This window comes from Chroicocephalus ridibundus, chromosome 3 (genome assembly GCF_963924245.1).
Source record: "Chroicocephalus ridibundus chromosome 3, bChrRid1.1, whole genome shotgun sequence".
Taxonomy (NCBI): domain Eukaryota; kingdom Metazoa; phylum Chordata; class Aves; order Charadriiformes; family Laridae; genus Chroicocephalus; species Chroicocephalus ridibundus.
The window spans coordinates 17833675-17858155 of NC_086286.1; the positions used below are offsets into that span (position 1 = coordinate 17833675).

General features: G+C 41.3%; 2 protein-coding genes across 2 annotated transcripts in view; one reads left to right on the forward strand and one right to left on the reverse strand.

Annotated features, from left to right (window-relative positions):
• The window catches only part of TMEM63A (transmembrane protein 63A), a 54560-nt gene extending 42832 nt beyond the window's left edge, over window positions 1-11728 (forward strand). The window contains exon 28 of the mRNA XM_063328196.1: window positions 11518-11728. The gene's annotated coding sequence lies outside the window, so the exon portion shown is untranslated. The remainder of the gene's footprint in view (window positions 1-11517) is intronic.
• On the reverse strand, window positions 301-24426 carry EPHX1 (epoxide hydrolase 1). Its single transcript, XM_063328199.1, has 9 exons — window positions 24175-24426; window positions 13153-13337; window positions 11091-11271; window positions 8167-8394; window positions 7057-7186; window positions 6345-6559; window positions 3845-3953; window positions 2759-2884; window positions 301-1321 (listed from the first exon to the last, which is right to left on the reverse strand). Exons 2-9 carry the CDS (start codon window positions 13330-13332, stop codon window positions 1096-1098), a joined length of 1395 nt encoding a protein of 464 aa, XP_063184269.1. The 5' UTR covers window positions 13333-13337; window positions 24175-24426; the 3' UTR covers window positions 301-1095.
• Window positions 24427-24481: the final 55 nt, after the last annotated feature.

Genomic DNA, 24481 nt, shown 5'->3' on the forward strand with positions numbered 1-24481 from the left:
ACTGGAGAACAAACCATACTGAAATCAGTCATCTGGATACAGTTTAACTGTGTTTGAAGCTCAACTGCACACACTAGGGACTGTTGCTGGCAAAAACATACAGGCCTTCAAATTCAATTTTCTTTGAGCAGTTTGCCTTCAATCTGACCTTTGTAATAGACCCAGTACAGAATCGACAGGTTCTGAATTGACGCTTCTCTTTGTTGCCACCAAGCAAAATCTCAGTTATTAAAAATTTTAATAAAACATACAGGTATTATTCAAAATTTTAATGCAAGTTTCTTTTAATTTTTAATTAATCAAATTTTTATTCTTTAATAAGAAGTATACACAATACTCTGCAGAAGCTGTGCAAAGCCACAGTGTTTTGAGCTGATACAGGACTATGATTTTAGTTAAGAGGAGCCTGGGCTATAATTACTCCCACCCAACCCCTCCTTCTGGTCTGAGCTAAAGGCACCTGCGTGTTTCAGCTGCTCTTCACATATTGCTGTCCCAGGAGCCTGGTGCAGGGGAGCTGAGCTTCCTCACAGCCAGGAAGCTGCTTAACAGCCCAGGCTTGAAGAGAAAGGCAGCCTGCAGCAGGCAGCTGGCTAGTTTAAAGGTACTGTAGATCATTGTTGCTGACTGATTAACTGATGCGTTCATGCCAGTTAGGTCTCGCTAGGCTGTTCCCCATTCTTTACATGAGGAACCTCACACCTACACCAACTCAAGTTTTACTACTGCCATGAAAAAAAGACTTTCATAACAGTTAAACTGTTATTAGTTATGTTGCTAGTTGTAAGGTCTATTCTTCAATTTCAAAGCAAGAGTTAGGAACACTACAGAACAGATTTTAGAAGTCTGTGCTTAGGGGAGAAAGTAATCCAGTAGTCTTCATGCTACCTTCTTAGCCTAGCTGAACAAAATTAACCACCCCAAAATCTGTACGTCTCCATGGCAATATCTTATTGAGATATACTGCATTTTTCTTGCTGTCCTCTCTCACATCTGGTCAAGAATAAGATCTAATTACATGGATTATAGTAGACTTTAGTAAGGCCTGTACCTGTGCTAAGCTATAAGCAATTATTCTGCTGGCTGTTAGGAGAGTTAGTCTCCTTTCTTTCTCCAAAGTTGCTCTTTCTCTACTTTCCCAACAAATTGCAGAATGTCTTCAGCAAGAAGTTCAGGTTCCTCCAAAGCTGCAAAGTGGCCACCTCGAGGCATGAAATGGAAGGAAACTATGTTGGTGTATTTCTTCTGGGCCCAAGCCTGGGGTGTGTGTACGAGTTCATTAGGGAAGGAGGCAATGCCAGTAGGTACTTGTACTGTGAGCCTGAGAGGAGAGAGAATAATTTCAATCTTTCAAAGACTTAACTCAGCAAGAAATGGAAAATCCCATGGAAATATTGTTCTTAAACAGTTGGGCACACTGTTAGGCAATTAAAATTTGACTTCCAAATCCTAAGTTTGAACATTCAACAACAATACTCCCATTCCTGGGAAGGAAAAAAAAGAAATAAAATTTCTAATTTTTGTATCAAGTTTCCTTATGCTGCATTCAGGGCACAAGAGTCATGTATTGAGGGGAAAGCACACAATCTGACAAGGGCTAGAGAGAGATTTACAGTGAAGATTACAACTAGAACGTGTTGAGCCTGTCAGGACAACTGGAGGGTAGGGCAGGGGAAATAGTATCTTGAACTGCTGCAAAATAAATCTAGACTAGTTCAGAGGAAATATTTCTGAACGTGAGACTACCCTGTAAAGTACCTCTTGTACTCTACAGAACATTCTGCACATTAATAATTGTAGGGAAGCAACTGGATTTAAGGGGAAAAGTACCTTAGAAAGTGGAACAATCTGCACTTACTATAAACAGAGCAGTATTTTCTAGGTTTAAATGTCCCATGCACATTGGCACTTCTGACAGTGCAGCCTGACTTTAAAATTTAGATAGAAAAATTCTTGGGCATGTCACCCCTGGAAGCCTGAAAACAGGGTGCCTAATTTTATGTAGGACTTTGAGACTCTTTCCTCTAGGCATACAGAAGCTCATAGAGCTCATCTCATGTAGGCAGAACTGGAGCAGGATGCTGCCCACAGTGTAGCCACAACAGCTTCAAGAACTGAGTCAGCTTCCTGGGAGCATCATTTCACAGCTAAATAAATACCATAGCACTGAGCTGTGGCTGCAAATACCTCAGGGCAGGTTTAAGCCTTCACTAATACTCAAGCTGACACAAGTATACACAACCAAGCTGCTGTCTTAAATGTCTGCGCAGCAGGAATATCAGTCTTAATGACTTTAAAATTATGCAGTTTGTCAGTATACTGAAGTTGCTTCCAAAGGTAGGACTTAAATCTTTTGCAGAAATAGGCAAACTGTGTCCAAAAAAGTACTAGAACCAAATAAGCTATAAACAAAACTGACTGCATGACTCAGTCACAGGCTAATTTGGTAACTGAAGTAAAATCTGGAAGTACTTGCACATGCTTTCCCCTAGTTGGATACACCACAAATGAGAGGTCCTCAAGCAGTACCTCGTCAGAGTTTCCTTATTGATGGTTCAGGATTCTTACCTAATTACCGTGTTTCCCAGGCGCAACACAGTACCTCAACTAACAGACCTGTCCTGCTGAGGAACAGTGTGATACAGCATTGCTTTTCCTCAGCATTCACAAACTTGCAGCAGTTATAAGACATAAACAACCTGTCTGCAACCATAAAATTAAGTTCAGGGCAAAACATTTAAAGAAAAAACCCACTTACCTTTCATGTTTCTGTTTGCCTATCCCCTTCTGCAAATTTTCTTTGTAAAAACGCATTGAGGAGACTATACAGCCTGACACCCAGTAGATCATGATATTGGTGAGCAGATCATCCAGGTTAAACTTCCTGAATAGGTAAGCCCAGAGATTGCTTAGTTAGTACTGAATACCACTTTGCATTACTTTTGCAGAGACTTGACTTTGGTTTGGTTACAAGGAAAAAATACTTAACTTGGTTAGGAAAAGAGTTGAGAAGTGTGTTACTGCCTTTCTGTCTGTCAGTAGCCAAATAAGCATGTTAAAGGCTTTCAGACACAAACTGGGAAGTGACATTTTAACTCCTACTCGTAAGGCAGAGTCCAACAAGCACCTTATGCCCCAGCATAGCTGTCTATACTGTCCTCCAGACTGGGAGGGTACGAGCAGAAGAGCGCATGGAAACAGCTTGTACAGTTTATTATTCATAATTTGAATGGCTACCATGAGCCTTCAATAGAGCCATCGCATCAACATGCGCTTCTGTAAACAGCGCACGTTTCATATCAAATTATCAGCTGTACACAGTGCAGACATTCTGTTCAGGTCCACTGGCACTGGACCTTTTCATAACATGGCCCTTCGCTTCGCTCCACTCCTGCCAGGTACCTCAGCACTTTTCAAAGGGGACTTCATCTCAGATTTCTGCTGCACACTAAGAATGATCCTTTGTTAGCAAACAGCTGGTAGATGAAGCAATACTAATCAATTTAAAGCAAATTCATGGACAGTTAAGTATTGAAATTAATTACAAGTTCTGTTTCCCAGCATCTTAATGTAGGTTAAACTTTTGTTTTTCTGTCCTACTGAGATTCTTCCACCTAAGTCAGTTTTTAACCCCCAGAAGTTGCAGGGTGTATCTCTTTTCTAGGAGATGAAAGTGGGAAGGGCGTACATCAGCCTTCATTGCCTATTTGCGTGCTGTAGTACAGCACTGCACCATTTGTGCACTACAGGCTCCCTACAAGATGTGAGGCGATCAATTCAGACAAAATTCTTCAGCTCTGGGCTTAGTCACCTCGTCCAAAATGGCATAAGAGGAAACGCTTACCTCTCTAGTCCTCCATCCTCTAAATTATGGAATTCCAGATCAGTCCATGTAGAAAACTTCTCCAAGATGTATGCGGCCAGCCCTACAGGAGAGTCATTCAAACCACAGCCTGAAAAGGAGGAGGAAAATTTAACTAAAATCTTGATATCCGACAACTGAACTCAGACTGTTATAAAAGCAGCCCATTATAATACAGGGTAGATAACTTTACAAAGCTATTCCAGCAGCTGTGTTCTTAAATAAATAAGTAAAATAGTAGAGCAAGTTGGAGACATTTATTGCTGAATCATAAACTGATAGTATATCTGCAAACCAACAGGCTCTGCATTAGCTCACACTGTATGTTTTTTGAACTGATGTAACAGTATTGGATTTCTGCTGGCCTTTTTTTTTTCTTGTAAACTAATAAGATTAAGCTCTATGTGCCAAATAGGGTTTGCTTCCATTAATCTGGAAGTTGTCACATATTAAACAGCATTACAGGACCAGGAGAATTTGCACCATTATCTAACAGCAAAAACATTTTAAGGATTATTAGAGTCATTAAGGAAGAGCAAGGCTGTATTAAATGGTCCATCTTCTGAATTAGGAATAGCCAACTGCCTCCACACAGAACAAGGCTGAACAGACTTTTTATAGTTTGTTTTGCTTGGACAGAAAAACCACACCTGCAGCTGGAACTTTGCGAATACATCCTAGTGCTGTGAAATACAGGATCCATAAACTGTCCCAGCTGCTCAGAAAAAAAAAAACCAAACCCATAGAAAAAGCTTTTCCTGAGGAACAGCAATATATCTGAAGTTCCACCCATGCAACCCAACCTTCCTGAAAGATACCTAACACTGCAGCTAGCACAATTTCTTCAGTAATTGCTATTTAAACATGACAGTTGAGTTTCAGTTATCAGACAACTAACACTGACAAATGAAATAGAGAGTGTTTGAAAAAGTTATATTGAGCATGCTTTCCAGATCTGCAGAACTAGACGAGTAACAGCCTGTTCTCATATACGTACTGTGAACAAAGAGTACATCGGTTTACATGTAGGAAAATTTGACATCGATCCTAACAGTACTTTAAATACAGGCGCTGCCTATTTCAGTCGGCTGAAAATGAACCCACGCTCCATGCAGGTTTCCCAAAGAATAAGTAAAATCAAATCCATGCAAGCCACTTTGATCAAAAGCCAGCTCTGAAGCAATCCAGAGTATAGTATTAGCAAGCACAGTATATCTCAAGAGCCAGAGACAACTTCCTTGCTTAGGACAGCTTGCAAGGTAGCCCTGTACCACCGTAAGTCTCAGGAAGGCTGTGATAGCCTCCATGGCCGAGCTTCCTCCAGCTACCTTATGCTCCCATCTTCAGAGTGTCTTTTTCCCCACGGAAACCTGCCATGCTTCTCTCTTCTTTGGCCTCAAAATTGCAAGAACGCTCCAGCTCCCAAAACATGAACTGGCTGCTGGTTCCCAGTCTGCGCAGTCCACTCTGACAGACCACACGTTACTGGTAGGGACAAGAATCATCCAGAAAACCACAGCAGAAGAAGCATGACTAGGCATCGTTCAGCTACCAGCTTCCCCATCTTTTCTTAGAGCACAAAAGGAATTGGAGACTAGTAATTTTTAGAAACCAAAACTCAAAGGAAGCAAAATTATTTAAAATCCATAAAATTATAATTTTGCCTACACATTTTAAGAATGTACCTGGTTCTGTAAGTAAGCTTATGGAAAACCATTAAGAATGAGTTTCCTTAGCTATGTTTTTAATAAAATCCACAAGTGAATTGCTACTAAACTAGAATATATTCAGTATTCTTGAGTCAGTTGTCCAATTCAGTTGCAAAAGATGTCTTTTAAAATAGAAACATTTAACACTCAGATACTTCAAGCAGTTAAGTAATCTGAGTGACTAGCTCTAGAAGGAATGTTCTTAGGTACATTTGTCTTTTTTCCTTGAAAGTCTGTAAGTGATTCAGAACAATGAGTAAGAACTAAATTTGATTTTACTTTTCAGGTATTACTTATCCCTATAAATAAGTTACACTGTGTGCTGAGACAGCTAAAAGCTTCTTGTAGTTTACATCATTTGAATGCGATCCATTCTTCGTGATGAAACTATCTTTTGCTTTTAGCATAGCTGCATTTGAAATAGAATTACAGTCCCCAGTGATAGCAAAAGTGGAAAAGTATTAAATAAACTATTTATGAAAACTGAAAATGAGGTCAGTGGCACTTGGAGCATGCTCAATTTTGATGTGCAGATTTACCGCTTCTGCATGCAAAAGTGAGTGTAATACTACATACCCCTCTGTAACCTTTTCTGACTTGGATACAGAAAAGGAGCCCACCTTTTAAAACCTCTAACACTCCTACTTCCATTTTGCTGAAAAAACCCTGATTTTTTGCATGTTTTAAGCAGTATGTTTTGTTTCTATGAAAGTACAATTAAAACGAACAGACTAAGTATTCTGAGCTCAAAAGGTTTTGTTTGTTTGTTTTACCAACAGTATCGGGTTTTGTAGCCTGTATGTGAGCGTAGCCAGACTCCAACAAGATCCTGTAGAGCCCTTTTTTCAGGAAGGGAAACATCCGCCTAACGTCTTCATCCTGGAAACCGAAGAGCCCTGGAAGATAGCGGCCCAGCAGAATGGAGAGCAGGTGAATGAAGCCCATGTTTGTAACCGAGGCTAGATTTAAATGGAGACCTTTCATATGGCTAAAGATAAAAACAGAAAAACCCCATAAATTAACAAAAATAAAGCATGATTCAAAGTTGTTATATTTAAAATGTTATTAACAAAAATGGAGATACTTAAATTCTGACCTGCTAATTACATCATGACCTTAGCTGTACTTTGTAGTGTGGCTTTTCACACAAAAATGACAAGTCAAAGGGGCAAGCGACAGTAATCAGCACATGCTCCTGGGCACTAAGTCACAAATCCTCCTTTTGTTACAAGTACTCATCTCACTCCAGACCCCAGGGGGGCCATTACAAAACTACTGTACAACTGTTTGAAAGAACAGGTATGTAGTATAAACTAGGGTATGTAATTCTGGATCACTGCTTAACACTGAGCACTGTAGAGAGAAAATACACAGTGCTCATATGAGGACTTGGACAGGGACTCTCACATGCACAAGAAATAACTATTCAAAGAATAAGCCAGCTTGCATGCTAGCCGTGCAGCACTGTACCAAAGGGATACTCACGTGGGAGCTATCTGGGCCAGATTGGTGCAGATGAGCCAGCCCCAGTCACCACCTTGTGCATAGAATTCGTTGAATCCCAGCCTGAGCATCAGTTCATAAAACACAGAAGCGGCACTTACAGAATTAAAGTCTGCGTTAAAGAAAAAAAAACCAAAACCACACCACCGGTTGCATTAATTCCAGCTACACTTCTGACTCTGCAGCATTTATTTTCCCCATAAAAGCAACATTCAAATTCCTAAAAAGCTACAAGTCCATTTTTCCTTGCCTGTCTGACAGACTATATGGAAACCCTTATCACATCATCCAGGGAAGGTCTAGAGAGCAAGCAGAAACCATGAGGAGAAAATCCAGCCTTTGTTGCTGACTAGTGTTCTCCTAACCCCACCAGTTGCCCACACACTTGCCCCACTGAGGGGTTGCCAGACTCCCTTTAAACTATAGCCATACTCCAGCTGAGCCCTATCAGGGGCACTGGGCATTGCCCAGGCAGCGTTTCCATTTTGTCTACCATGAGCAGAGTCTGATCTTAATGATAGCTGGAAACTTGGAAACCAACCTGCCCCACATTGTTCACCTGCACATATAATTAAATACTAAACTCAGTATCACTTTAAATACTACATTGCTCCAATTTGTTGCAGCTTGTGTTGGTACAATTCAGAGCACGAGATGAACAAGCAGGTATTTGGCTGCAATCTACCATGTAGATGCACGAATGGATTTGCATCAACTGTTGTTTCTCAACTACCTGTGTAATGCTGTTGAATATGGATTCAAAACATCCAAAAGAAACAATGACAAATTAACTTTACCCTTCCTACTCACCCCCACACAATTCATTAACTCAATTACCATTCATGAGTTATCACTTCATAACTTTTTATAGTAATTCGTAAATTATCTATACATTGCTCCTGAAACTGATCAATGGTGTCACCTGAAGTCACATAGTTATCTCCCTCTTCCCACATGACACACAGGATGTTTGTTTCTACACTGGGCAAACAAGAGGCAGGAGTTACTGTTCTGCTAAGAGGCGCTCACTCACTCGCCCTCTCACTAACAGACAAGACCTCTGTTAGCTCACTTTCTTCTCATACATCATACCTTTTTTGTGGGGTGCTTCTGAGAAACCATAACCAGGGATAGATGGGCAAATGACTTCAAAAACATGTTCATCGCTGAGGCCGTGGCTTGCAGGATCCGTCAGGAGAGGGATGATTTTGTAAAACTCGTAAAATGAGCCAGGCCAACCATGAACCATTAATAATGGCTTTGCAGACTGGCCTTCAGGCAAATGAGGAGGCTTTACGTGAACAAAATGGATATCAATGCCTGCAAAAATAAAATAATTAATTAACATGCCCAAATTTACCATGAAACTGAAATTAATCTCAGAACAGATTATGAATAAATCTTTTCTGAAGTCCTTTTTTAGTGAGCATGCAAACACGCTGCACTTCTCTGGATCCATTTATCCAAGGACCTTAAAGTACTTTATAATGGGCAATTAAGCAGCACAACAGCCAAATGAGGTCGTCGCATTTCTGTTTCAAAATAAATTGGCAAATTAAGACATAGAAGTGAAGCCATCTACTAACGGTAACACAGTGACTCACACACCTTAAAGGCAGAAGAGACGATTACATCATTTAGTCCAAGTGCCTTTAAATTTTACCCAAATGTCCCTATATGGCACTAGATAGGCTTCAGCCAACCACAGATATTTCTTCCGGAAAGGCATACAATTGCAACTTGAAGACATCAAGAAATAGGGAATCCATCATAACTAGCACCTGTTTGTTTGGGGGCACTAATCACTTTCCTTGTTTTGTGCATGCCTTAGAATCATAGAATCATCATAGAATCGCATAGGTTGGAAGGGACCTTTCGTATCATCTAGCCCAACCATCAACTTAACTTTGACAAAAACCATCACTAAACTATATCTCTAAGCACTATGTCTACCCATCTTTAAAAAACCTCCAGGAATGGTGACTCAACCACTTCCCTGGGCAGCCTGTTCCAATGCTTGATAACCCTTTCAGTGTAAAAATTTTCCCTAATATCCAGTCTAAACCTCCCCTGGCACAATTCGAGGCTGTTTCCTCTTGTCCTATTGCCTGTTACTTGGGAGAAGAGTCCGACCCCCACCTCTCTACACCCTCCTTTCAGGTTGTAGAGAGCGATAAGGTCTCCCCTCAGCCTCCTTTTCTCCAGGCTGAACAACCCCAGCTCCCTCAACCGCTCCTCATAAGACTTGTGCTCCAGACCCCTCACCAGCTTTGTTGCCCTTCTCTGGACCTGCTCCAGCACCTCAATGCTGGAGCAGCACCTTACTTTCCATTTGAACGCATCTAGCTTCTGTCTCCAGCTGTTTATGTCACAGCAAAAGGAATTTTAAAAGCCTTCAGTAATTATACTCTGTCTGTGAGGCCTCCTGTAGTCAATTCACACATCTTAACTGCTGATAAACCAATCATGCTGCATCAAAGATCTGAAAACATGCCTTGCTAAAAGAGAGTTAGTGTTCAATTTTGTAGTTTTTTTTCTACCTTTTGTCCAAAGCTTTCAGTATCTCTTTAAGTGAGTAAATCAAAACAGGAAACTATGTTCTTGTACCGGTCTCCTCATTGTTAAATAAAAAGGTTAAAATTGCAGTCCTATTTGTGAAGCAGTAGGCTTCACACAGCGTTGCACTAGTTGCTCCAGGTGACCTGCTTTTCCTCAAACCCATTCAGGGCTTTGCTTTCTAGGAAACAATAATTTGCTTTTATTAGAGCCTGAATGCCTCACTTCTTGATGTATTTAAGCACATTTTGTTCACATCAACTGCAGCTCACCAGCAATCCCACTCATTTCACTGACTGAGATTTCCACATCCTTGACAATTCTGTGGATTTCTGTATTCTCAGAAAAACTTTCAAGTGATGACAGAAGCTAGGAATCTGATATACAGCATGTTTGATCTCATCTTTTCATGGCTCATCTCTGTAATCATTCCTAATGTTGAAGTTTCTCTTCCTATTGCTATACACAGTGCATTGTCCTTAGCTTCTTTTCCCTTTCTTATCTCAGATGGTACTTTTTTTTTTCTTTTTTAAGGGAAGACTTTTTGCTTTTATCTTTTTTAGCACTAACCACACTTTATACACTTAAATAAATCTTTATGTTCTAACCACTATGTAACAACCATTTATTGCCCCAAATCCATTTTAAATATTATGGTGAACTGCCCCATTTGAAATAACGTACAATTAAGGGTGCAAGTAAAAATGTAATAGCATAATCTCTCAAGCTTGAATTTTGCCATCGTGTGAGACGATTGCCTGCTGTGCTCTAAATCTACAACCGTACCCCCAAATGACCCAAGCACAACCTAATTCAAGCATTAAAAACGTAGTTTGACCAAGCTCCCAGGCCGGCAGACCTTAGCTGAATGGCCTCTTTCAAAAGGTGTCTGTGCTTTGGATGGAAAGACAAACCATTCACTCACACCTGACAGCACATCAACCCCAAGGGAAAAGCGTTCTGCCTTTCTAGACTTACGAATGCTTGAAATGGTGCAGCAGAGCACATCTGCCCTGCCAAGCAGGGACAACCTGAGCAGGAGCACACCCTGCTGAGGAGGGCTGCCAGACTGACGGCATCACCATGACAGCAGCAGCTGGGGAACTACATGAAGCAAGAGGAGGCATCTTGCATGCGTGATTGCATGCAAATCAGGGAGCATGTGTACATCTTAAGATCCAGTTCTTTTTCCAAATGCCTGCGCTTGGCTCCTGTTAACACCAGCTGACAACCCATCCATGCACAAGAGAATTCCATTTGTCATTCCTTGTCCTAAAGGCTTCAGTTACAATGAAGGAGTTTCTTGCTGCTTCAGCAGCAGAGGCAATGATCCACACCATGGCAGCCAGGGAGGGAAGGCCCATGCAACACAACCATAGCATTCCTACCACCGAGATCCCTTGTAGACAATATTATGTATTACTGTCTGTTTATTTTTTTTAAGGGAAAAAGACACACACCTTGAATCTTAGTTTTGAATTGTGGGTACTTGTTGAGGACTTCAACTTGTTTCTTCCAGTTGAACTGGTTCTTCCAGTAGGAGACAACCTTCCTAAGATACACCGAGTTAGTCCCATAGTGGAAGCAACTGTGCTCCAGTGGCTCAGTGAATCGAGCCTGGTCAAGTCTCCTAAATAAGTCCTACACAGAAAAAGAAAGAAGAGACATTACAAGCACTTGTGTCTGCCATCTTGGCTCTACTGTGCATGGTTTCTAGTTATTCACAAGTGAAACGAGAACAATGAAAATAACATCTCTAATGACACCTGTGCATTTTGCTGATGCTCCATCAGCTGTTCCAGTTCTTTTTCTCCTACAGATGGCCTCCTTCCTCTTCCATTTACAGCTGTTCTTAACAGTCTCTCTCTCTCTCAATTTGTTTTGCAGGGCTGGCCAACCTGCTTGCCAGGCTGATAACCAGAGGACAATACACTCTTCTGACACCCCTGGGGCTTCACAGCGTAAGTCTTGTTGCCTTTCTACGGTACTTTGCTCCCCAGGTTACCTGTGAGCCCAACCTCACAATCAATGCATGGATCTGGCCCAAACGTTTTGCTCTCCTTTCCCAAACCGAGCGGCTGGATGTCTTCACTGGGAAACTCTCTGAAGGATTAGAATGGCTACCAAGTTGTTGAAACTAGACTGGAGTGAAAGTTTCCCAATCTAGAGTATCTATTAAGGTGACCTTCCTACTGCAGTTCAAGGTTAGAGGGGATGCTGATGATACTGCAAAATGAGTCCAAAATCACTCAGCAGGGAACAACAGCCAAGAGCCTCTTCCTGCTGCGAACAGAACGACAGAGTAATTGAGGGTGGAAGGCAGGTGTGGAAATCTAATCCTGCTCAAACCTCTGTGGGATTTAAACCTGAACAGCATTTTCGAATACAACGATAGAGGTAGCTCTCATTCTGACTAACGTGAGTTAGGTGTATGCACTCGCTCATGCCTCGCACTGAACAGGCAGTCTCAGTCTAGGCAAGATGTTAGTATGTAAGCTCACTGGTTTCGGCATTTAAGGTATACAGAAAGCATGGATTTTTAAATGACGTTTTTAACATGTCTTTACATACATGCTTTCTGCCTATGCTCAACGCCTTTTAAAAAATACCTTAGTAATGTACGCTAGCGTAAATTTTAACTCCAGTTTATGTAAACATTTATTTAGAAACATTTTTCTACTGATGGATTATGTTGCAATAGCTGTCATAATACAGAATTGTGTGTTTCAAAAATACCTGTAAATTAGAAATTATCTAGCTTTGTGTCTGCAGCGTAAGGGGAAAACATATTGGACATAAATACCCATTGATATTACTAAGGAGGGCAAACGGTGTTAAAAAAAAACAAAAAAACCCAGGCCTCACTGAGAATAGGAATCCATTGTAAATTAATAATATGAGCAATCCCCTGAATACTGCTTGAACCGCTACTCCACACAGATCTATGAAATTGTGCAATCCCTGACTTAAACATACACAATCGGAGTCTTGCTATCTAAAAAATTCTGCAATCTGTGTGTTTACTGTAATTACTGCTGTGGTATTAGTGTTGACCAAAGTAGATCGTTAATTACAGAAGAATCAGCATCCAACACAGCTGCAAATATAAAGCAGTCAAGAAAATGAGATATTCATAATTGCTTTTGAAAGAAAAAAATAAAAAAAAGACATTGTTCTTACTCTGGCCTACACAATCAAACTGAGGAAGGTGCACAAAGAGGAACACAGAGTTGAGTAATCTGTAATATGATTTTTATGTTTATTAGGCTTTACAGAATGGGTTTATTTACTAGTAATCTTGCAACAGCCAGCTGAGAACAAAACTGTATAGCAGGATGTGAAATCTGCTTATGCATACCTATCTTCTGAAGTAGTGAAAAATCCCTTCCTCCAAGTCCTGGATATCATTGCTCATTCTCATAAACGTAACTATGGGTTCAATTTAAAAATTACTTCCAAACAAGTTCTGCATTTATTTGGCCATTTTTTACTTCTCTTTCCCCAGTACAAATATTTGCTTACACTCAGCTCTTCTTCTGTAGTTTCCACCTTAAATGGCCGAATAGTTGTATCTTCTTCAGTGTCAGGCTTTTCTCCCTTGCCCCACCATCCCTCTTTGAAGGGTAACGTCTCTTCTTTCTTCTTGGAAAACAGAAAGTAGACGATGACTGCCCCCAGAACCAGGAACACTTCGAGCAGCATAATGCCTGCAAGAGAAGAACAGAACACTGGTAAGCCCAATCATAATTCAGAGACATGCGACTTACTTTATAAAGAATATAGAAGTTTATTCGCTTCTTAAGATAAGATTTGATCTACATGATGTTCTGTCACTCACAGGACATCAACACTTCTGTAAAATTTCAGAAATAGGATGTTTTAACCTATGCAACTCAAAAAGGGAGGAATTAAGTGTTTTACATAAAAGCATTTAGTAAAAACAGTACTCAAAGCAAGTCAAGAGATCACATGGTTTGGTAATTAGTCCTCTGATTAAACACGCCCTGTTGGCTTCTTCAGTGGCCACTGACTGCTGCTAAACTTCAACAGTAAAGGAGGTGACTGTAAATATAATTCAAGTTTAATGCTTTCTCTTCCTCTGAAGCTCTAGATTTCCCACAAATTCCAAAGCATGGCATTTCTTCAGTAAGGCTCATGTATCCATTATTATAAATTTGGAAGGAAGAAACCTCCAAGACATATACAGAGAATAAAAAGTGAAGAGCATGAGGGCAGCCGCCTTGTCCCTCCCAGTCAGCCTGGGGGAGCAGGGCAGGGATATATTTACATAACCCTTGAACAGCAGTGCAAAGGGGTAGAAAGACTTTCCCTTTCTTTCTCCCTCTCAGCTGTTTTAAAGAGAAAACAAAAGACCATATGCATGCTCTCCTGGCTCTAAAACACCCTTGTGCAAGTGATAAAGTTATGTTAAAGTGAACAGCAACCTGATTTCACAGCATATCTGCACAAACCAACTGCAGGGCTGTTGTGCTTTAGTCAAACAGAACACCTTAACAAAAAAAAAAAATCCATTTTAAATATATTTGAACTGCAAGTAGAAAAAATAGTTACTCTGACTCTAATAATTAATGTTTTCAAGCTTCTCTTTAAGTATGAGAAATATTTGTAAGGTGGTTTGGGGAACAGTACTGTCATCACTTTCATGCATCATTTTAAAGAATGTAGTGCTTCAAACACACTTTTGCTGGGGAATTGATAGGACATGAAGTATTTAAAAACTTCTGTAGGGCAAGTATTGTTTATGACACAGAACAGTCTCCATTCTCTCCAGAGCTGGAAGGTTTTGTTGGTTTTGCTGCTGCAAAGTAATTTGATGCTCTGAAATTGCTCAAATAGTCAATAGAATGGGCCAAATCTATTTCTGGATCAAAACAGGAATTGTAACACAAGTCAGTGGCAGCTCACATGATTATAATAGGAGTAAAATTGACCTGTCTCTAGGTGCCTTTATGTGACAGGACATATTTTGGTCAGCCTCTTGAGTTCAATTTTCTACTGGCTGACAATAAATAAATAAATACACAAACCCATCAAAATAAGCAGGCACTGAAACGTTTGTAGAGAAGTCAGGCACCATGCAGATAGGACAGCAAGCTCCAAAAATATACTGCTTACATATGAAAGGGCTGCAGCCTTGAAAAGTTACCTGAAATTCCTTAATCCTCAGAGGCTGGAGAAATGGAAATGATAGGCACTGAAAGACCTTGATCTGTTTAGTCATTTCACTTGTCCTTCCATAATTTCTGTTGTTTGAGGAGGTGCTAGTTTTTCTTCACCATATTCTCTGGAGCACGAGACAACAATCTTTTCTCACCTCCGGCACAGTCAGGCCATAACTTACCCCAAAATTAAAAAGTTTGTCCAATTTCAGCTTGCCTCAACACATAAACCAATGCAGTCTAGGAGCCTCTAGAGCACAATTAAATTTTACTGCAAAGCAGAATCGGAGGGGCTTTTAGAAACCTCAAAGCACTTTACATTGAAATAATACCTACACAGTATTTGATAGCATTTCTATTACTAAGCCTTCACAGAGAAGAACAGCAACTTCCCCGAAATTACAGCGCAACTCAGGCCACGTCTAGACTACAAAGGTTCACCAGCATAACTATGTAAACATCACATATGAAAAATTCACGCTCTTGGCCAACTTCAGTATGTTTACAAAGCCCCACAACAAACAGCCATGCCAAGAGAAGAGAGAGCTGCTCCCAGTGCCAGCCCCATTGTTCAGGCAGGATGGCTGGACTACCTAGAAAAACAGGACTCTTCCTCCTGGCGTATGCTGTATCAGCACCGTGATACGTTGTGACAGAGGCACAGCACCTAACACAGAACTGCTTTACCCAGAAACAGAAACCCAAACCCATTCTCAAGAAAGAAATTTCCATGTCCTACATCACTGGAGTACCCAGAGCTACAAAAATGTTTCTCCCATTTGCTTTCAAGGGGACTTGAGAAATCAGAATTTTTGCAGCAGAAGACACGGAGGGGATTGCATACAAACATGTGTATTTTGCTTTTGCCCTGGAGTGTGCACATAAAGAACTCACTATGTGAAAAGATATCCATTTTTGCAATTTATTCCAAACAGACTTTAGGATGAGCTTGTTTACAATCCAACAATAAGTGCCAAAATCAATTTCAGATTTCACAAAAGTTCTGTCTTCTATTGCAGAGAATTGGGGCCAGCAACAAATTGATTTGCATGAGATGTCATTTTGACTTGGAAGAAGCTGCCTGTGATATTGGTTGGAATTCTTTTTGCTAACAAAGAGAGATCCCAAGTTGCTCTCTATATTCAATCTCTCTCAGTCCTTTGAAAGTGCCTGCAAAATTCCTAATTACAACAAACACTGGGGCCTAGAGCTCCAACTATGCTACATTTTTTTTCCCTGAGTGCACAGGAGGAAGAGAAAGGGCAAAGTGTGTCAGCAGTATTTTAACTTGCACCAGTTCATAGCACACTCAAAGGGATTGTTTTGCTAGTGATGAGTTACTGGAACACAGCATGTTCCTACTAACCTCTGCAGCCCGTGCTGCGAGGAGACCACTTACAGCAAACGTACTCAGTGATTTCCCAAGTTTGCGCTTCAGGTTAGTTCTCTAAAACTCCTGGGTGTTATTTGAACGGCATAAAGCAGCCTCAGTCGTGATGCATCTGCACCAGAATTTCCTCCGCTAATCACTACAGCGCTGTTGTGAGATGGAAGTTATTAGCCCCTTACACTTCTTCCATAATAAAGCGATACTGAATCATGAATGTGGAAGGAGAGCAGGAACAATAAGACTTTTCTATACTTGCAGTTTTCAGAGATGTAAACAACAAAGTGCTGGTGTTTTTATTCTCTGAAGTCTCTTGATGCAACCATGCTGGCATGTTGCCTTTAAAAATGACTGCTTCAAAGGGAGTTCATGTTTTTGTTTGGCTTTTTCCTCTTTTTATGCAACCAAAGGCAAGACCTTAGAAGGAAATATTTCCATTTATTTTACCATCAAGTACTTAGGCTCCAAGACTTTGCAGTACTCCAGGGTGGATATTGTTTGTAGAGAGCACTTAAATACCTTAGACGGTACTTTTATCCTAAAGAGTCCAAGGAAGAATGTTTTCATTTTGCTACTTTAAAAACATGTTTTGAAAGAAAAATGTTGAAGTGTGATAGATCCAGTAAATAGCCCAAAACCTAGCTCCTCTTGAAGAAGGCCAAGTGGATCTCAAGAAATATGTTGTTCGCAAGAAAACCCCAAAACTTTCTTACAGTATCTTACTGCTCCTTGTTGAAAACACTTGTTTTTCAGCATTGTTTGCATTGATTTGCATGTCCTCTGTTCGTGCATTAACAGCAGAGCTAACAGCTCCACAACAAGAGAACAACTAATATTTACGTGAAAGCTATGTCCTGCCTCATGCCCCGTCTTCATCAGTATCCAGCAACAGTGCTATTTATTTTTTAGAGAGGTCATCTATGAAATAGCTTAATGATAAAATCCCCGTCTTGTTCTCCTGGTAATCATTCATCTTTGCCTTGCAGCATTAGAATCCATCTGAAACATGTCATTGGAGAAATAAGCAACTGGAAAGACTTTCAACCCTCCATCTGAAAACCCGTTTTGGCCCAAACACTACACAACCCAGCTACTACAACTTGAATCATGCACAATACCCACAACACCGAGTGGTGCTATTAAACCCTATCAGTGCAAAACAGCTAGTGCATGGATGAAGGAAAAGCTCTAAAAGACCATGCTGCTTCCAGACACATAGTGGTTGTGATTGTGGTTTAGAGTTAATAACATTTTGTCTCCAAGATTGGTTTACTAGCAGACTGCAAGGTAGCTCACTGCACTTAGCACACTCTGATGCTGTCAGATACAAGGTTTATTGATTAATAATTACTCTGCAGGAGAAATAACAGCTCAATTTAGAAGTGATGTTTCCATTTATTTTTGTTCTGTTACATAAACTCCCCCATTAGGTTTTACTGAAAAGGCACCCCTCTGCTGCAGCATCTTTGTTTACAGATCAGTTCGCCTGAAGAACAGCAATTGCAGGTTACTCTTCCCAATAGATCTGATGGAAAAACAACCCACTGAAGGACTTCAAAAACTCAAGGCAGCTGTAACAGCATCCCCTAGCACTTACAGCCTGAAAGGGACTAAGACATGGCACAGCCCCAGAAGCTTCAGCCTCAGTCTACATCCTACCGTCTCCAGGCATCACATTTTTGTCATTATAAAATACCGGCAAGAGAAGAAAACCATGAAGTGAAGATATTTGTATAGGAAAACCTTCCTATTTATGTAGTTTATGGAGCATTATGACAAGCTTCAAAATAGCTTAGCAACACAGGAATTGCTTTGCATACAACTGATAATATCTCCCAGGTGAGCATAAAATGATACATTAACATTGTAGGAAACGAGGAGAGGTAGGCATCGGATGAAATAAAGCGTCCTACGCAGGGAAGCAAATCAAAGACAGGAAATAGAAATCCAGAGTTTCTGGCTTGTCTCGATAAGAAATTTAGCATTTACATTTTTTTATTGCCATAGGGAGGTGGCACACAATGCTATCTCCAAAACAGCAGGAAGAGATGATATCATTCTGTTCCACAATCTTTTTCTAGATTGTTCGCAATTAGGAATTAGCCAGTACAGCAAGAACCTAATTAGAAAACTACAACCAAGGAAAGGGGTCACCTCCCCAAAGAAGGAGAAACCCAGGGGGTTTCTCTCCCAGGGGGACAACTAAGCCTCTCCCAGGACAGGCGGGGGGGCACGCCTCCATCACTGCGGCAGTGGGGCACTGCTCCCTTGCAGCTCTTCACCTGCTTTGCCCCTTGGACAACAGTAACAGAGAGCCAATGTAAGGCTCATAGGCATCACCCAGAACGTGTACTTACAGCAGTTAGTCCCTGATGCACTTCATTCCAGCAGAGTATTCAGCACCTGATTTTTCCTATGATACTACGACAGTCAAGTGTTATCATCTCTTCAGTACTACACTGAAATCCGGCAGGCACTGAGACTCAAGCCTGGCTAAGCATAAAATAAAAGTAGTATGGGACTAAGTTCACTGTTATCCACTGCCTCACCCAGAGGCAGCATACTTATACAACCACCGGCCAGTCAAAGCTCATATCACAATCGTCATTTAAAATACTGCATGCCATATTTTGAAGAGGAAGATACTCAGTTTACAAGAACACATACTTAAGCAACATTACTTGCTCTTTCAAATCCATGCCCAACACAGTCTTCTGTACGGCTTAAAAACTTGTCTTGTTTATCTCAATTTTCCTTATTTTGCTTCTATTATTCTTGAAAAAAACCACTTCCTTCAAAGAGTCTGAAAAAAGCCTGTGGGCTACATAAACACAAACTGGCAGAATCCGACTTCGGATCTGTGTGACACCCGTTACTGTGGCCCAGTGACTTATGTGCACAATTTGGGGGAAAGGAGGTCTACACATCATCTGCAGTAATTTCCATGTAGGACTCTACAGACAGAAAAGCTGCTAAAGAATTCTTAAATCAGCACCGTTCAGTCACAATAATTAAGTGTGAAAGAACTGTTTAAACTTTCATAATAATGCATTTGATAGCTAAAACATTAAGGTTAGATCATGCAAAGATTTTTATCCTATTTATCCTATCCAGCCTTTGCCCTGTTTAACGACCCTCAAATTCCAACAACAACAGGATTTTTTTTGCACGTATGCCGAGAAGCGACAGAACCCTGGCATACAACTTGGGGGTGAACACAGCTGAAAGCTGGGTCTCCTAGACAGAACTCTCTCAAGTCACATGTTGGAGTTAAAGGGAAGGTTATCATGCCAGTAAAAAGTTTTTAAAACAGTTCTTAGCCACTGTCCAGCCAACTAAATGACACAGTCCAATAAAACAGACTCCAAAGAACATCTCAATCTTTGCTTCAACATTTAGTGTCTAATGTCTGAAAAGAAATTATGAATAGCACATTGTTCTGTTTTGCCTTCCACCAGAGTTTCTAGCAACAATGAGGTTAACCTCCTCATCCTATGCCAGTATCTGCCTTTTACGAAGGGGGTGGAAAAAAACGCAGATGCACCAAAAGAGTTAGATATTACAGAAAAGGAAATGAGATTGAGGTAATCGTTCCTCAGGCCTTAAGGGAAATTCAAGCTCTATTTTTAGCTTCACCAAATCCTCCAGTACTAAAGAGTAAAAGGTTGCCTTCCTCCCCTGCCATGGTATTATTGCCAATGTTTTGCCCGGTTTTATCTCTAGATTCATCCCGTACCGCTTGGTGGTACGGCACAGCCTGTGTCATTCTGTGTACTGCGGGATTTTCCATTAGTCTAACTCTCTTAAGATTCTTCCATGAAATCAGAGAGGGAAAGATCTTCTTTAACTAGCAGCTTTACAAGCTTTTTGTATTAGCACTGTTAGAAAACTGTGTTACTAAAACCTGTAATTATTAACACATGCAGAACTGACACATACGGGGTGCCTTAGAGGGGGAAAACAAAGTGCAAACAGTTTGAAATCTTGCACTCCAAACTATGTAAGAACAAAGTATAAGACAATCCTTCCATTAAAAGATGGTGTGGAGAGGGAAATTGTGAATCTAAAGACTGACAGAGAAAACTGCTGGCAACCTGCAAGACAGCAAGATGAGGTGCACTCTGTGAATTTAAATTAGGATCATGACTCCGAGTAGTAAGGGCATCATGAACGAAAACATGTATGAGAGTGTAAAAGAAAAAAATTATTTTTTTTTTTAAATTGTGACTATGGAAACAGGAAGAGATAGAAACTTGTTATCTCTCTATGAAGACTTCATTCTCAAAGAGAAAAGGAACTTTGAATGATGAGAGAGGAGGGGAACAGATGGTAGTCATCATTTTCTGTCAAATAACTGCAACACCAAAGGGATGTGCCAGAGTAAACATGTAACAAGAACAATTCTTGCTATTTCATCTCTCTCTTAATAACAACTAAATATTTAAGTTCTCTTTGGATTTAAGGGCTTCACCTAGAAAAGTGCACTACCTGTAGCCACCAGATTAGAACAATTAACTCTCATGATGGAGCAGCCAAGACCAGTAGGTCCTTCAACAGAGCTTTATTTTTGATTCATAATATGTAGCTATTTAACCTGAGAGAAAGATTCATCCTGCATTAGACAGCAAAGCATACCCACGGTACAGATGTGGTGGGCGGCCAGGACATACAGAACAAACAGACAGAGCGATAGTTGGGTGTCTTCATTGCAGAGTTCAAAATAAAATAAATAAATAAGAAAATAATCAACTGCTGGGTGCAAGAAATATGAGAATTGCTAGAGGTAGAGAAAGCACACAAAAAAAAGTTTGCTAAGCCTTTATTTTTCCTGTAGATTACACTTAATCACCTCCAAACGAGATGTTTCAAAAAAACAAAGTGGAGAAATGTTGGAGAACAGCTCACTTTTCAGAGAAGAAACCTAGAAAACAGCTCCTGTTCTTTACCCCCGTAGGATCCCCCCCACATACGTGATCACAGATAATTTCCTCATTCTGGCAAATGCATTACAAGTCGGCATCATATGTTATTGAAAAAAGCAACTAACAAAGCATGGCTATCACAATTCCCCCCAAAAATATTCCCAGCCCTGCCAATCAGAAAGTATTTAATCAATAACAATATGCGTGAATATATCTCAAAGCTGATAATGCCGTGTAAAAAAAAAAAAAACAAAAAAGAAAGAAACAACAAAAAACATACAACCCCCCCCACCTCCAACGAACCAACCCACCCACCCCATAAAATCCAGGACATATTTAAATCCTTGTGTTCGCCATCCTGGTCTGTCTAGCATGGCCAAGATATTAAAGCAAATGCCATTTCAAAAGTAGGTTTTTGTGCTTTACTATTTACGTAAACATCTATTTGCATATACAATGATGCTTTTAATTAAAAATATCATGTTCAGAAGGAGAATCCAGGACTTTTTCAGTAGTAGTATTCAGAAGGGAAAAAAAGTATTTTCAGCATTAATTACAAGCAGACCAAAGCTCTTCAGAGAGAAGCAAGACAGTCTACTTTCCAAGTGACTTTTCTTTAGGGACCTACACAGTAATTAGAGATCAATTTGCCATGTTTGGAATTTGCACGTTAAAGAAGACTGCCCTGGTTCTAGATTGTGCATTGCATGACAAAAAATACTCTGGCAGGCTCAACGAAGCAGCGCACACTCTTACCACAAAGACTCTGCTTGTCTGGCCACAAAATTTGAATACTCCAACTATAATACAAGAAATGTGCATAGGAATAAGATAATCAGTTCATTTTGCCTAGAGCTATAAGCTATACTTCACCTACCACCCCCATCCCTGTTTTGCTACTTCTCCACCGACAAATTACTTGACAAACTATTACTGAAGAAACAAGAACTTCTGGGACTATTATCATTCAGGAATTATTACCCCAAACCTTTGTATTTACCCGCTGTAATTACTTAGAACAAATTGGCCATGTATATTCTACTAAGAAGCCTGAACTTGTTCCACAGAGTTTACCATACTAAAACATGGCAGTTCTATGTCTAAAAACACTATGAAAAGTCTGAAAGCTTTGCTGAAAGCCTCAATAAACAAACAGGCTGAAAACATGTTATTACCCTATGCAATGACCAAATACAAGAAATACAGTAGATCAAGATGGGAGAAAAAAGGCCTTTTGAAACACCTAATAATTCAAAACCTCTTTTGGGCAATTGATACAGACAAACTGCATGTGGATTCAGGCTGTACCGGTTATTGCCAACTGTGCTCTATTTCAGATTGTTTACTTCAACATCATGACTCCTCCTATGAAAAAAACAAGAGAATTCAGAAGAAGTAACAAACAGAGTTTAAGCAAACCACACACAAGCTTTATACATGAATTCAAACTGGAAAAGATGTAGAACAGAGAGTCACGAACTTGACACTGTGCCAGGACCTTCCCCACAAAGACTTCAGCTCTGACAAAGATCTAATGCTTGTCCTTGGACAACTTCAACAGCGGATTCATTTTCAGAGCTGCCTAATTGCTTTTGGTGCCTATCTCCCATCGATTTTCAGTAAGCATTAGCAATTTGTGCACTCAGGTCTTAGTTTTAGCTTACTTCAGACAGGAGTAATATCCGTTTCAGAGGAGATGCATGGCATCTCAAAAGAATAGCGCCAATCAAAACACTAACCCCGCATTTGTGGCTGACGAAGTAAATTTCAAGCAGGGCCTCCCAAGACTGATCCCATCTCCCACGTTCACCTACAACAACTAGGCAAGTTTTCCTATTTTAGGTAAAGCTCCGCTATGAAAATAAGAGAAAACAGACTGCTTGCAATAGAACTGAAAAATTAAGCAACATACTTGATTAGGACATGTTTTAACTGCAGGGCAACAAAATCACAATCCCAACTGAAGTCTGACAAACTGAGCCAAACTTGAGGAGCGAGGGCATTATTTGCTTAATCTTTGCAGATTGCTCAATTATGCAACAAAATACGGTCAATAAACTGAAAAGGTTTTCTTCTCATCCCTAAAATGCTTGTTCAGCAAAGGGAACTATGTATACTGTACTCATTCAAACAATCTCCAGGTTTGGCAAATGACCCATTAGAGAAAAAAAAAGTTCAATGTCATATCCCGTTTAGAGATGAGTAAAAAAAAAAAAAACAAAACCAAAACTAAACAAATAAAAAACAGACTAAACCATTTATATGCCAATAGTTAAAGCCACTTGGTCTCACTAAACCAGGAAACCTGGCCAGATTCCCAACGAAGGCTAAATAAAATTGTTTGTTTCCATAAGTACTGTCGGCAGTAAGGCCAGCTTAGCAGGAACCTTAGGCTGGACAAAAACCCTGGCTCAAGCAAGCTGTCGGGGAATGTCACATCTACTCTCCCCCCAGAAAAGCCGATTAGGACCTTCCTGTTTGGCAAATCAGCCCCAAAATCCCCACCCGGGCCACTGCTATTATTCAGACTTTAATAATACCCATTGTTAACAGTATTTCGATGCTGCCAGCTGGCAGAGGGGCACGCACTCTTTAATAAAAACAATAGTATTTACGGCACACAGGCGCAGAGCCTGCTGCGAGCAGCCCCCGTTCCCTCTCTCTCGGTGCCGACGGTCTGCAGGCTCCGGCGGGAGACGCCGCCCGCAGAATAACCTGCGAGAGTCCTTTTATTTACGGCACGGAAAGCCCGGGCCGGCGCTTCGCTCCCCTCATCCCTCGGGCTGCCAACTGCTGGGGGCAGAGGCACCATTTCACACACCCCCGCCCGGGCAACGCTTCGCCGAGCTCCTCGGTGTTACCGCCGGGTCACGGCCGGCGAGGCGAGGCACTTCCCTCCCCGCCCCGGGGGGGTTAAGCGCTGCGGTTGTCCTGCCGGGCGGCCGCGGTAAGGCAGAACCCCACCGGCAAGGAGGTTAGCGCCGCTCCCCCACGGAGAGGGAGCACGGCCGCGGAACTCCCCTCGCACCCCCGCCCGGCGACCGCCCGCTGTTACCTGTCGCGGCCGGAGCGGGGACCGGCACCGCCCTCGCCTCGCCTCGCCGCCGACCGGCACGCCGGGAGAGGGGCAAGGTGGCGGCCGGGCCCCTCCTTCCGCAGCCCGCTGGGAGATGTAGTTCCTGCCGCGGGGGCGGGGAGCGCCGGACCGCCACCGACGCCCTCCCCGGCTCGCCCCAGGCTCGGGCGGTGCGGGCCGGTCGCCCCCGAGGCCACCGCAGCCGATGGCGAACGAGCAGACGGCCGCGAAGGCTTCACCCGCTTGACGCCGGTCACAGAGTCTTCTCTGGGGAGTTACTGCCCAG